Genomic DNA, 13,311 nt, shown 5'->3' on the forward strand with positions numbered 1-13,311 from the left:
TCTAAATCAATGAATACGTCTTTTTTCGGTGCATTTACATAAATTGGAAATAACAAAAACGCAGCCAGTGTCTATAAGCGCCGTAATAAATCAACAAACCAAAAGACGTTTATAACAAACGGACATGGCAACACTGTCTGGCGCGCTTATTTTCGGATTGCCAGACACTCATGCTTGAGTGCAAATCGACTACACGCTCAGAGCATATTAACTGAAAATTACAATATATTTAAAAATGTACACATTTCAGTATTGGTTTATATTCAACCAAAAAAAATTGCAACTGATAAATTCCAAAACGTGATCGTTAGTTTTATACAATAACGTAAAACTCAGCATTGGCCACATTTTCTATGTGCAACTGGCAACAAGATAACGAATTCCCTCCTTCTTGCATCTGACGTCACATGGTGAGAATTGCCCTCCGCTCAATTCCTCGAGCAGTGATCTGTGTCGCGTTGCCATTTTTCGAAATAAAAACAAAAACAGATGATCTCAGAATCTCATGGCTTCATCTTAAACAACGAACCTGCGATGAAGTTTGGAGTGCGCCAAGGATAAGTGAAGATGTTCAACGGAGAGTCTGCCGCGAAGACAGTGATATTTGAAAAGGCCGGTTGAATTGTGGCCGTCGCGTGTCAGCCAATCGGATGTGAGTATTTTTGGCGCTGATTGGGATGAGAGTTTCCCGCAAGCTTCTCAGGGAGTTATGGAGATGCAGTAAACAGGTTTATTTTCCCACAGGAATAAATCATGGCACATCATAATTAGGGGGGTTGCTGTCTATTACACGCTGGGGTGGGATATTAGAGGTTTTTCTTTCACGGATAAACGAGTCGTTTTGTAGTGTCACTCACTGAGGCAGCTGCACCTCACTTGCTAGCTGGCTAAGCTGTAGTTCGCGATGTTTGTCAGCTTCAGTTTAAAGAATAAATGAGTCCAGAGTTAATAAAATGTGCCATGTGGTTATAGTATGTATCACAGCCCCAGACACCTCCTCAGAGGTTACATATTTAATAGCGTAGAAATGTTTGGTCCGCACAAGTGTTTTATGTGATTTGGCAAGTCATTTCTTTGTTAACGTCATATTAGCTCTATACTGTTACTTTCATGAACCTATGGTTTGATATCTTTTACTCCACTGTGTATGTAACTGTTACATTGCCTTACATACGTCTGGTCTCTGAAGTATTGCAGCATTTCAACCGAGATCACAATTCCTACGGAAGGTTTTAGTTTCATTTTTTGGTGTAAAAGTTTGTATTAAAGTTAGTTATTTTCTTTCAGTTTGCTGTGGGCTATTAGGACGGTTAAACGAGTCCATCACTGACTCGTCCGTAATCTTCCTTCATTGATGTTAATGAGGCATCCCGACCGCTCATCCTGAATAACAATAGCTCGATAACTGCCTCTTGTTTAGGACCAAACGGACATTTGCATTTGAGCAGTCACTCTTTTACATAAAGCTTTGGTTAGGTTTTGTTTGTATGCGCTTTTAAGATATGATTCAGTTATTGTCGTTGTGCATGTTACAAGTCAAAAGCGCTGCGTTTATTTATTATTTCGCTAATAGAAAGCTGGCAGTGCTTATTTGGTGTCGTTTGGTTTGTATTATTGGATTTTGTTGCAGGATTCATTTGAGGAGGTGGCGTCGGGGTTTGTGCATTGAACTGAATCAAAGCGGCTGGCCACCCACTCGGGCACTGCGAATCCTCCACGGAAGCCATTTTATTGTGGGACCAAACCATTCCAGTTCTCAAACTCCATCCTCGGCATTACCCACAGTTTTTTCACATAACCACAGTGTCCGACACGAACTGTAACCACTGTTTATTTGTGGCTATTTAGGACCTGCAGCTTGCAGCAGTCGCCACAGGTGCAGTGGTTAGAACAATTACTACGTATTTACGGTAAACGTCGGTTATGTTTGTTCTGGTAGTCTTTTTACGTTGAATATTTTTGTTTTACGACGATATTTTTAAACCTTTACCGTTTTTTATTTTTTTTGTATAATTCATGAACAGAAGTGGGCCTTGGCTTCTAAGGTGTGGCCCATAATGTAGTTGTGTTTGCATTAAAATATAACTTTTTTTTTTCTTTATATATTTTTAGTTTTAAAGCAAAGGTTTTATAACCCAGGGGCCCCCTAATATAAACACTGTATATTTTAATTAACAATCACACAGCTGTATGGTAAATATAATTTATTTCGGTATTCATGTGTACATATTTTTTAATTAATATGACTTTTTTTGTAATATAGGTGAGGACTGAATGTAAATGTTTGTTTTTGTAATCGTCTATTGCTTTTTGTCTTTTGCAGGCACCTGGTTAGTAATGACAGATAGTAAAGGGACATCATTGCCTGCAATGCCAGAGCCCAGGAGTCCTACCACCATGAAACAGCCCTCTGATTCACCTGGTGGACGTAAGGGTCGGGGTGATGGGAGCACTGACCCTACTATGCTCATGGATAAAGCTGCTACTCAGCTGGCAGCTACACCTCAAGAAAGCGTTTTGCAGATGATTGGCAGTCATGGTCATAACCACACCCATGAGCGACTAAAGGACCTGACTTCCCGCTTGTTAAATGGCGATCAAGACACAATTCCAAAGCTCTGTGCTGCCACAGCTGCACAGCCTCTTCTCAAAGGGGTGGAGCCTGTTCCTCAACATGCCAGCCCTCCGAGGAAGTCCAGTGTTTCTCCTGAACTCACTTTTAAAATAACCAAATGTGTGGTAAATCTAGGTGGTAAGACAAATCGATTCGGAGCAGATTATGCAGGGGAGGGAACAGAGGAGACAGATGCACCTTTGAGACTTTCAGAAGGTTTTCTGGCCTCTCCAACTGCCAGGAGAGAAAGACGAAAGAAGAAGAGGGGTCTTGTGAGGAAGAGAAGTCCACCAAATCGGAGACAGTCAATTTTAACCCCTACTTCGAGTTCTGATAAATCCCCTCTACTAAACACCACCATAAAGTCTAATGACCTCACCATTGAACCATGTGTTCCCACTGCATCTAATGAGCAGACTGATGGCGAGATACCTGTTAGTGTACCTTCCATCCCCATTCAGGTATAGCTTAATGGCACTCATTTACCCTCCTTCAACTGCATTTAATACAAAATTAGTTGTTTGTCATAAGGAAAATGTGTGTACCACTTGTGTAAAGGATTCTCTTTTTTTTTTTTCCTTACAGTTCTTCATTTCTGTCTTGCAGGAGCCCGTGTCTGATTGCGAAGTGAGTGACGTTGCACAGGGTGTGGATGATGTGGAAGTGTGTGGTACAGAGACACAACCCCATTTGCAGTTCTCAGTGGGAGATGTTATCTGGACCAAAGTGTCTGGATACCCTTGGTGGCCATGCATGATCACTACAGACCCAGAGTTTAACATGCACTTTAGGTCAAAAGGTAAGGTGTGCTAGATTAGTTGACTTACAGTTTTTAATGCACTTTCCATCACCATATCGTCAACGACAACAGATTTGCATCATTGCTGTCTTACTCAATTTCTGACAGTTTGTGGCATGTCAGTATGATCCTTGTTTAACTCTGGCTGAACCTTTGAATAGTGATCTATATTTAGACATGGAAAAGCATGGGATATCAAATAACTCGATCAATAACATTAGTAGAACTGTAACTGCAAACTGAAAGATATTGATTAAAAAAACATGAGTCTGATGTGGAAAATAACACTGTGAAAAAATAAAGCTTTTAACTGAGTTTTAGAAGTTTAAAAGGCTACATGAGAGTGAAGCCCAAAGTATACTTAGTTTTTTACACTAGCGTACGCGTATAGTCGAATGTGTAGCCTTTCAAAGTATACTCCGTTTGATAGCGTGTGCGAATACAGGCAGTCAACACATGTGCTCTAGAAAGCTCCATCTTTGTCCAGCATCTGATGTATTTTTCTCCAGAAGTTATGCGTACGTGGACCCTCGTGTACGCGTAAAAGCCGAAATATACTTTGGCCTTGAGTTTAGATGCCATGGCACTGCGTGATTTGCCACCCATGGTGGGAAGTCAGAATCTAGGGGACATCAAGAAAACAGCTGAAGTAGCTCAGAGACTCAAGGAGCAAGGTCATTAAGGGATTTAAAGATTACAAGAAGTGCTTTGTAGTAAATAACAGATGAAACGGGTGGCCAGTGGAACTTAAACAGGATTGGGGGGGATTGGTTGCAATGGTTTTGGTGGGAAGGCCAATTATGAGAAAATTGCAGTAACCAAGCTGTGAAATTATGAAAGCATGTACCAGAGATTCAGTGTCTTTTGGGCTAAGAATTAAGCAAAGATGTGCCATTTTCACAGGTTTAAAATAATTATACCAGGATAAAAGAATGCCGCCTTGACCAGGTAGTTAATATGGACTGAAATGATGGGCTGACAGCATCACCCAGATTTTGAATGGTTTGGCAGAATTAGGAAAGAACTCTGTTCAAAAAGACATCATCAAATGGTAACTGTGACCATAATGGTGTAATAATGTGAAGAGAATGCATTTTAATATTGAAAATAAGAGCAGAAGAAGGGCTGAAAATTAAGCCCTGGGGGACTCCATGAGTATAAGAGATAATGAGTCATTAGAAAGCTGTGTCTGTGATGCAGATTGCTAAAAGTTGAGAGAAGAGTTGCATTTGAGTTGCAAACAACACTTGCATTTGGTCCAAAAGGATGGTTTTAAAGTACTAATAGGGGAGAGCACAGATCCTGTGAAAATTGTTTGCACAAGTGTGACCTTGAGCTAACAAGCAGAGAGAAGGACTGGCTTCTAGCTGTTAACAAGGCAGCATGAGAAATGTAGCACCTGTAAGAAGTGTACTTCTTAATTTTTTTTTAAAGACTTAATTTTTTTCTTTTTTGGGGCAGTGAATAGCCGCACAGGATTATTGTACCATGTACAGTACTTCGGAAATGCTCCAGAGAGAGGATATGTTTTTGAGAAGAGCATGGTCACCTTCTCAGGAAAACACCAGTACCAGTCACTTTGCCGCAGCAACAAACTACCCATTGATATCAGTGGAAGGAAGGTACAGTAATTATTGTCTGTATTTTTCACTAATGGGGATGTGTTACTCTACATCTGTTGTATTATCATGAAATTCCTTTGTCTTAGATGTCTTTGATGTGCTCTCTACAGCGGGCAATTCCTCGTAAGTTCCGGGAACAGTGGGAGACAGGTGTGTCACAGGCAACAGAAGCCTTGGGTCTACTATTAGAGGAGCGACTGGCCAAATTCAGCTTTGTTTATGAAAATGGGAAAGCCCAGTTCAACCCTCGCATGCTACATGAGCTTCAAGCACAGCGCAATCAGGGACCACAGCAAGACCCAGATCAGAGGGAGTCTCAGGAGCTGGTCAGCCTCACTCCTCCCGACTCCACTCATTCCAGCCCCAACTCCACAACAACAACCATCATCCCAGGCCTCTTCTCCCACCCCACAGACAGTAGCACTTCATCAGGGAAAAACACCTTCCCCAAAAAAGCACCTAAAACGTCAGTGAAGAAGGATCGGCACGGCACAATACTGAACTGGAAGAAGACAGAAGCTTCCTCTGCAAAAGATGTCTCTGGGTCTACTGTTCAGGTAGCAATTAATATAATTGGACTTATCTCAGTGTAGAATTAGGATTTCAATTTGAGGCTAGAGATGTAATGTTTCAAAACTTTTGGCATTTTAGGTTTCCTGCACTGCATCAGAGACATCTGAACATCAGAGTAAAATAAAGACAAAGGCTGGGAAATGGGCTTACCAGAAAAAGGTGTGTTGTGTGTGTTGTCTCACTGGATGATATTAATCAGTTTTTCTGTTGTATTTTGTGGTAATAACTTTCTTTTAATTTTCTCTTTACATATAAGAAGGACCTGCTCTGTATTGATCTAAACCTTCAGCCAAAAGCTCAAAAGAAACAGAGACAGCTCAGACAGAAATTTCCTGCAGCACCAAATTCAGTAAAGAAGAGGAAAGTAAAAGCTGGTGTCAGTATCTCTGACACTTTAAGCACAGTGTCCACTAATCCTGGACTTTCAGGTGAGACATGTAACTTAAAAGACATTTATAAACTGTAAATTGCAAACAATTTCCTAACCAGTGATAATTGCTGTTTTTGTGTCTATAAAGATTAAACAATCTATAGAGAGTCATTATATAATTTAAACAATCCTCATTTCTCTTTATGCCTTTCTTTTAAAATAAAAATCCTCAAAAATATTCAGGGTTGTTGTTTCATGTATTTTTGCTCTTGTAATAATTTCCTGTGTATTTCTTTTATCAGATATAAAGGTATTAGCACCAAGCCCAAAAGTCTTGGAGGAGGAAGATTCATCTAAAGGTGTGTGGGGGGTTTCGATATTAGCAACATGGAAAAAGTATATGTTTAAAGGGGTCATATGATGCGATTTCAATTTTTCCTTTCTCTACTTTATAAAAGGTTTCAAATAAGCATGCATTCTGACTGCTTCATACAGGAAAGAAAATAGTCTACAAACGTTTACGAGAATCAAAGGATGATGTGGTGCTGCAGCCTAAAAAGAAAACCAAGCTTGAAAAAGTGGTGAAAAAGCAGAAAGGCCAAAAGGTATAAGTGAAAATGCCATGCATTAGTCTGAGTGGAAATATTTTAGCATGAATTGTTTTAAATAATTAATGCTAAATTAAATTATAATAAAATAATTTAATCAGTCGATTAATTTTGAAATTAAATTAGTAATATTGTTTTTCATTCCTACTTTTCTGTCAGAAGGCACCATCAAATGAGGCCACTGTCAAATGTAAACCCAGGGGGAGGAGGCGGAAGGCAGACAGGGATGACAAAAGGAAACAAGCTAAAAAAGGCCCAAGTAAATCCACAAACCATTTTAAACTACAGAAAAGGCCCAGTCCAAATACTGTTCTTCTTTGTGTCCTTTTTTAAAAAAAAATTTTTATATATATATACAGTTTCTATGTTTTTAAAATTGTCTTTGTTTCTCAGGGGACGAGTCTCCTGCTAAAGCCAAACGTGTCAGGAAGTGGAAACAGGAGTCAGGCAGACAATCTTTTCCTGTCTCATCCAAAAAGCACTGCCCATTATCTTCTCCTGAACCAGAGGTGTGTGTATTTGTTTGTTTTTCAATACTTGAAATATCATACTTGAAACCTGATCATTTGTGAACCAGTTTGTAAAATGTGACATTCATTCAGTGTTTCTTGGTTTGAATAATTGACTTTGTTTGTTTTGACTTTTGTTTTGTTTGTTTGTTTGGAAATGAATGGTTTCTGTCACTTTTGTCTACAAGATGTCCTGTAAGTAAATATATTCTGAATGCATATTTCAGAGTTCGCTGTGTGAGCAGAGACCTGATTCTCCCAGTGACAGTACAGACGAATCACATCACTCAAAGAAGACCGAACGAACTGCAGGTGCCAGGAAAGAAAGTGTGTGTCTGGTGAGTGAACTCTGTGTAGTGTTGTCAAAAGTACCAGTACTACATTTTAAAAAGGTAAAGATACTAGCCTTTTTGCAGTACCAGTAGTAGGGATGGGCACTTTATAAAAATACTGTAATCAAATATTTGGGCTCATAATAAAACACATTGTTTTTGTCACCATTTCCGAACAAGCTTTATACACAACGTTCTACAAAAACATTGTTAAATCTCAAGGTTTTCTTTGTTGAAAACGTGTGAGGAAAAAAAAAGATATATATATAAGAACAAAAGCATTCAAGCTCAAGCAGAGCAAGTGGAAAAATAAAGCAGACCGTGCAGTGTATTACAGTACAGAATGTACATGCACTCGAGTCGGCCTATGTTTATCGTGTTTATTTTCTCACATCATGATAGTTGAGAAAAACAATTATATCCACATTATATCCACATTAGTCCTCAGTCTAATAACAAGAACGTGTATATAAGAACAAAAGCATTCAAGCTCAAGCAGAGCAAGTGGAAAAATAAAGCAGACCGGACAGTGTATTACAGTACAGAATGTACATGCACTCGAGTCGGCCTATGTTTATCGTGTTTATTTTCTCACATCATGATAGTTGAGAAAAACAATTATATCCACATTATATCCACATTAGTCCTCAGTCTAATAACAAGAACGTGTTTTCAACAAAGATGTTCCAGAGAGACACAAAGATAATGGTGTGCTTAGCAAAGTTTCTTATTGCACTTTGTGTTTTCTGTTCTTAAAGCACTATCCCTCAAGGAAACTTAAAGGAAGCATATGTCTTAAGATCATATGGCTATCAGATAAGCTGTTTCCTCGGCTCACTCGGGGTACAGCTGTGCTTATTTGCAGTCGTCAATAGGGATGGGTATCGTTAAGGTTTTAATGGTATTACTGCTCTTACCGATACTGCTTATCGATTCGGTACTTTAATGGTATTCTTATTGGTACTTTTTGTTTTATATATACAGTGCCATGAGAATGTATTTATACCCTTTCATTTTTTTTCACATTTTGTTTTGTTGCTGCCTTATGTTAAACTACTTTAAATTCGTTTTTTTCCACAACAATCTACACTCCATACACCATAATTGTCAAGCAAAAAAACTTTTTAACATCTTTGCTAATTTATTAAAAATAAAAAACTAAAATGATTCCATTGCATAAGTATTCATATATATTCATATATCCCATATCTGGGACAGTTGAAATTTAGCTCAGGAGCATTCATTTTGGAGTAATTCATTCATTACTACACTTCAAGCGAAGTTAACCTGTGGCAAATTCAATTGAATGGGTATGATTTGGAAAGGCACACACGTCTTAATAAAAGGTCTAACAGCTGATAATGCATATCAGAGCAAAAACCAAGCCCTGAGGTCAAAAGAACTGTCTGTAGAACTCAGAAACAGGTTTGCTTCAAGCCACACATCTGTGGAAGAGTTCAGAAAAAAATTCTGCTTCATTGAAGGGTCACAGAAGCATGTAGTCTCTGTTACCCTTAATGGAAGAAGTTTGAAACAACCAGGACTGTTCTACTAACATTACTGTTCAGGTAATAGCCTACAAAAGAAATCTAAAAGTAATCAAATGTAAATGAACACTGCATAGTTTTCATTGTATGTATTGATAGATTAATGCTTATTAAAGCTATAACGTTATTCAGATTAAGAGCTGCGAGTGATTTTATCTTTGCATTTTGATGGCCCAAGCGCCAGTCTGTCACTTTAAGACAATATATTGACACACATCGGATTTTCTCCCAACTGTTCTCCTCCACTTAAGACATAAACTGTGTTTAAGTAAATACTCTCCAAGCCGGCCATTTTGACATATTTTTGTGTGTACTTGATCGTTTGGACATGCACCCAAAGCTGAAAGTGTAATTTGTCTGTTTTGGAGCGCGCCGTGTGCACACATTTCAGCCTGAGGAACAGAGTCTCTTTTGTGGAATGTGCTTTCAACGTTTTATTATCAAACATGTCCCGCAATTTAGCAACAGTAAAGACGGCATTTTACAACAATCACCGATTGAGCTGATTCTGACGTTAAGTTTTGGATTTAGGGAGTAACGAATGAGCACCGCTGTGAAGGGAAAGAAGTTGCGCAAGACGAAACGCAGCTAGTTTTTAATAGCTTTACCTCATGTCTTCCTTTGTGTAATCCTTAGAAGCCAAAATCGAAATAAAAAAATAAAATTAGCTTAATAAAACAGCCACAGGCCTAAAGTGTAAGCAGATGTTTGAATGTTTAGTTCTGTCTTCTATCATAATTAAAGTTAAAGTTATCAATTATAGTTAAAGCTTTCATGTTGCGCGTGCTGAAGCTCCTCCGCATGAGCTCGATCTCGCTTCTGAATTGCGAATAGCAAAAATGCATCATAGACAAATGTTTGAAAAACAGACGGCAACTCTGGTGAGATAGAATTTGCAAGATAATGTGTATATATAGCAATAATAAATGTATGTGTGTTTTCTTAATTTCTCCAGTACCGATAGCAGAACCGTTAACGTCAGAGCTTATCGATACTCCGGTCTTTCATAATTTAGCCCCGGGACCGAATAAATACCGGGTTTCGGTACCCATCCCTAGTCATGAATGCAGTGATGGACAGCTGTCTTTCCTCAGTTCACTGGTGTTTGGATTTCATGTGATAGGTGGCTGACTTTAAATGCCCTTGTGCATATTTGTGTGAGTGCTCTGTGAAGGGTTTCTATTAACACTGTCAAAGGTTTCTGTTAACACTGTTTTTGTGGTATTGACATTTTAGCCAATCACAGTCATGTTTGTTGAGCATTTGAATGCAATGGCCAATCAGGTATTTACGTTGGTCAGAATCCGCTCAATACGGCAGAGTTTGTTCAGTGTGAATTCTGTGCACTTGTGAATGACTTCCTTAAAACCAACAAAGTAGAAACAAGATGTAAATAAGAGAGATCGTCACCATGGAATTATAAGGTTCTGTCTGCCATTTTTGTCAGTTTAGTAATTCACATATTCATATTCTGTGACAACTTATTTAAATTATGTAATGGGTTTTTTTTTAAGTTGTGTACATTTTGGTACTGATGTATGAAAGAGACTTGTTCCCCTTATCCCATATCACTAGATGGAATGCAAAAACTTTGAAGGTCAATATTTCGAAACTGCTCAGAATGCAGATAGAACCTTATAATTCCAAGGTGACGAGATATAAGTAATAAAGCGGTAATGCTGTGATCAAATCACAATCTGTTTTGATCAAAAGCTGTCCTATATGTAATGTACATGTACATGATAAATAAAAATCACAAACAAATTATGTAATATAATTTTATTTCAAACAAATCAAGACGATAAAGTGGGTTGAATCCAAGATTTTAGAATAGTTATCTGTTGGTTTATCTGTCGATCAGATACGGGCGAGAGTCATTCATGAGTGTTACTGTTCCACAGGTGTGTGAGCAGACCCGGGAGGATCTGGTGATGTGTGAAGGACAGTGCTGTGGCTCATATCACCTGCACTGTATTGGACTGGATCGGTCAGCAGAAAAGGTGCTCTGCATCGCCTGCAGCTCAGGTGAGGCACACATGGTAATGTGAAGAAAAAACCGCTTTCTCACTATTGTGAGCTATAATTTTTTCACTTTTTTTCAGGTGTGCATGTGTGTTTCACCTGTAAGAAGTCTGAAGGAGAGGTACGGCGTTGCTGTGTGCTTCACTGTGGACGCTTCTACCATGAGGCCTGTGTGCGGTTGAGTGCTCTGACCGTGTTTGAGAACCGAGGCTTCCGCTGCCCCCTGCACACCTGCCTCAGTTGCCACTACAGCGGCCGCGGCGCCGGCAAGGCCACCAAAGGTACTCAGACTGATGTGCTTGTTTATTTAATTTCAGTCTGTCATATAAACATACAGTCAGTGATGTTAATTCAGTAACCACTCAGACAGATACAGCAAGTAATTTGATTCAAACCATAATTTGTGAGTCTTTTTTGACGATTCATTAAAAGAACCAGATTATAAGGGTCATGTGTTTATGAATCAGACTGCCCTGGTTTTGCTGTTTTTGCTTTCAGCCAGCAAATGGGTGGCAATATAAAGATATGCATGTTTGTTTGTGTTTTTTTGTTTTTTGTAAGTTTTTATTTTTATTTATTTTATTTTTTTGAAACACAAAAACAGTGTTCTTTGAATAGAAAGTTTAAAAGAATCTCACAAGTTTTGAATTATAGCTTACACACAAATATTAAGCAGCACAACTGTTTTAAAAATTGCTATTAAGAAATGTTTCTTGAGTACCAAATCAGCATATTATAGTGATTTCTGAAGGATTGTGTGACACTGATAACTGGAGTAATGATGGTGAAAATTCAGCTTTGCCTTCACAGGAATAAATTACATTTTTGGTTAAACTCTATACACTACTAACAGGTTAAATTATATAAAAGAGCTAAATGAATCTCCGACAAAAGGACTTTTTTTTTAGTTAGTTGGTTTTATCATTTAATACATAAAGCACATTCCCTGTTGTCCCCTTGCAGGAAAGATGATGCGTTGTTTACGCTGTCCCGTGGCCTATCATGTTGGAGACCTGTGTGTTGCTGCGGGGAGTGAGATGATCACTTCCTCTGCCATTGTGTGCACAAACCACTTCAGGCCTAAGAAAGGCTACAGTCACCACTCTCACGTCAACGTCAGCTGGTGCTTTATCTGCTCAAAGGGTGTGACTTGTTTTTTCAAGACATAAGCTCTGTTTTATTCCTTTCTTAATGAGGGGCATCCAAAATTAAACATTAAAATATTGCAATGGATGAAAATAAACCTAAAACCTTATAAAAGAATCAGAGCATATTTGATTTTCTTTGATAATGACGGCACTATATAAATGTATAAATGTGTGTGTTGAAGGTGGCCGTCTGCTGTGCTGTGAGTCATGTCCGGCTGCGTTTCACCCTGACTGTCTGAACATCGCTATGCCTGATGGCAGCTGGTTCTGTAATGACTGCCGCTCAGGGAAGAAACCCAAATACAGAGACATCATCTGGGTCAAACTGGGGAACTACAGGTCAGTCTCCATCAGCATCACACACCTTTAGCTTTATTTAATGTAAAAACGCATCCACTTACAGTAGAAGTTTATTTATTACGTTTTATTTAGGGGTTTTGGTGGTTGCTAGGGCTAGATAATGCGATTACTGACATAAGATTTTGATCAGAGATAAGATTTTTACCTGGCAGATTATAAAATGGGCAAAATAATCACATAGCCATGTCTATATCATTGAGATATTTTTATTTTTATTTTTTTTACCTAGACCAGTAAGTAACCACAGTAGCCCCAAAGCAATGCCCTGGTTACCACCTTAAACACCCTGTCATCATGGCAGTGAGCTTTGTACTAGTGTTTATTTTATATAAGCCATTCTTTCACCATCGGCCACACCATTCTTGTTTTATTCTATGCCGATCCAGCCCAGGTACGGATATGGTTTCATTTTTCACTGTGGGACTCATAACAGAGCTCGCAATACAAATGCGTAAGTTGTTGCCTTGGTAATGCAAGTGTTTAAATGCGGTATGAGATGTAAATGGCAACCACGTTATGGAGGATGATCAGATATTTTTGTTTACTTTGCTCAAATAGTGCATTTGGACAGTTACAGAGAGAAACTAGTAGCCAGACAACAAACAAGTGAGCAGTCCTGTGTGGTGATGTCACTACATGCATTCTGCCAGAGTTCTGGGCCGAGAACAGTTTGTAATCGTGTCGTACCAGACCAAGCTCAAGTGGAAATACAGGTGCATCTCAATAAATTAAAATGTTGTGGAAAAGTTCATTTATTTCAGTAATTCAACTCAAATTGTGAAACTCGTGTATTAAATAAATTCAGTG

General features: G+C 38.7%; 1 protein-coding gene across 8 annotated transcripts in view; it reads left to right on the forward strand.

Moving 5' to 3' along the window:
* The first annotated feature begins 376 nt into the window (after positions 1–376).
* LOC107695025 (histone-lysine N-methyltransferase NSD2-like) overlaps positions 377–13,311 on the forward strand; it is a 34,413-nt gene continuing 21,478 nt past the window's right edge. The window contains exons 1-16 of one of the 8 annotated variants that reach the window (XM_016494794.1): positions 377–652; positions 2,324–3,075; positions 3,221–3,413; positions 4,875–5,035; positions 5,122–5,592; positions 5,687–5,767; positions 5,865–6,036; positions 6,281–6,337; positions 6,474–6,583; positions 6,746–6,845; positions 6,980–7,095; positions 7,323–7,433; positions 10,876–10,999; positions 11,077–11,277; positions 11,960–12,139; positions 12,327–12,483. In XM_016494794.1, coding sequence (XP_016350280.1) covers positions 2,338–3,075; positions 3,221–3,413; positions 4,875–5,035; positions 5,122–5,592; positions 5,687–5,767; positions 5,865–6,036; positions 6,281–6,337; positions 6,474–6,583; positions 6,746–6,845; positions 6,980–7,095; positions 7,323–7,433; positions 10,876–10,999; positions 11,077–11,277; positions 11,960–12,139; positions 12,327–12,483 — 2,972 coding nt within the window. In that variant the 5' untranslated portion in view covers positions 377–652; positions 2,324–2,337. Of the gene's footprint in view, positions 653–1,292; positions 1,911–2,323; positions 3,076–3,220; positions 3,414–4,874; positions 5,036–5,121; positions 5,593–5,686; positions 5,768–5,864; positions 6,037–6,280; positions 6,338–6,473; positions 6,584–6,745; positions 6,846–6,979; positions 7,096–7,322; positions 7,434–10,875; positions 11,000–11,076; positions 11,278–11,959; positions 12,140–12,326; positions 12,484–13,311 lie in introns of those variants that run through there. The other 7 variants (XM_016494798.1, XM_016494797.1, XM_016494799.1 and 4 more) reach the window with 7 other exon arrangements.

This window comes from Sinocyclocheilus anshuiensis, unplaced genomic scaffold (genome assembly GCF_001515605.1).
Source record: "Sinocyclocheilus anshuiensis isolate Anshui unplaced genomic scaffold, SAMN03320099.WGS_v1.1 scaffold14, whole genome shotgun sequence".
In the NCBI taxonomy this organism is placed as follows: Eukaryota; Metazoa; Chordata; class Actinopteri; order Cypriniformes; family Cyprinidae; genus Sinocyclocheilus; species Sinocyclocheilus anshuiensis.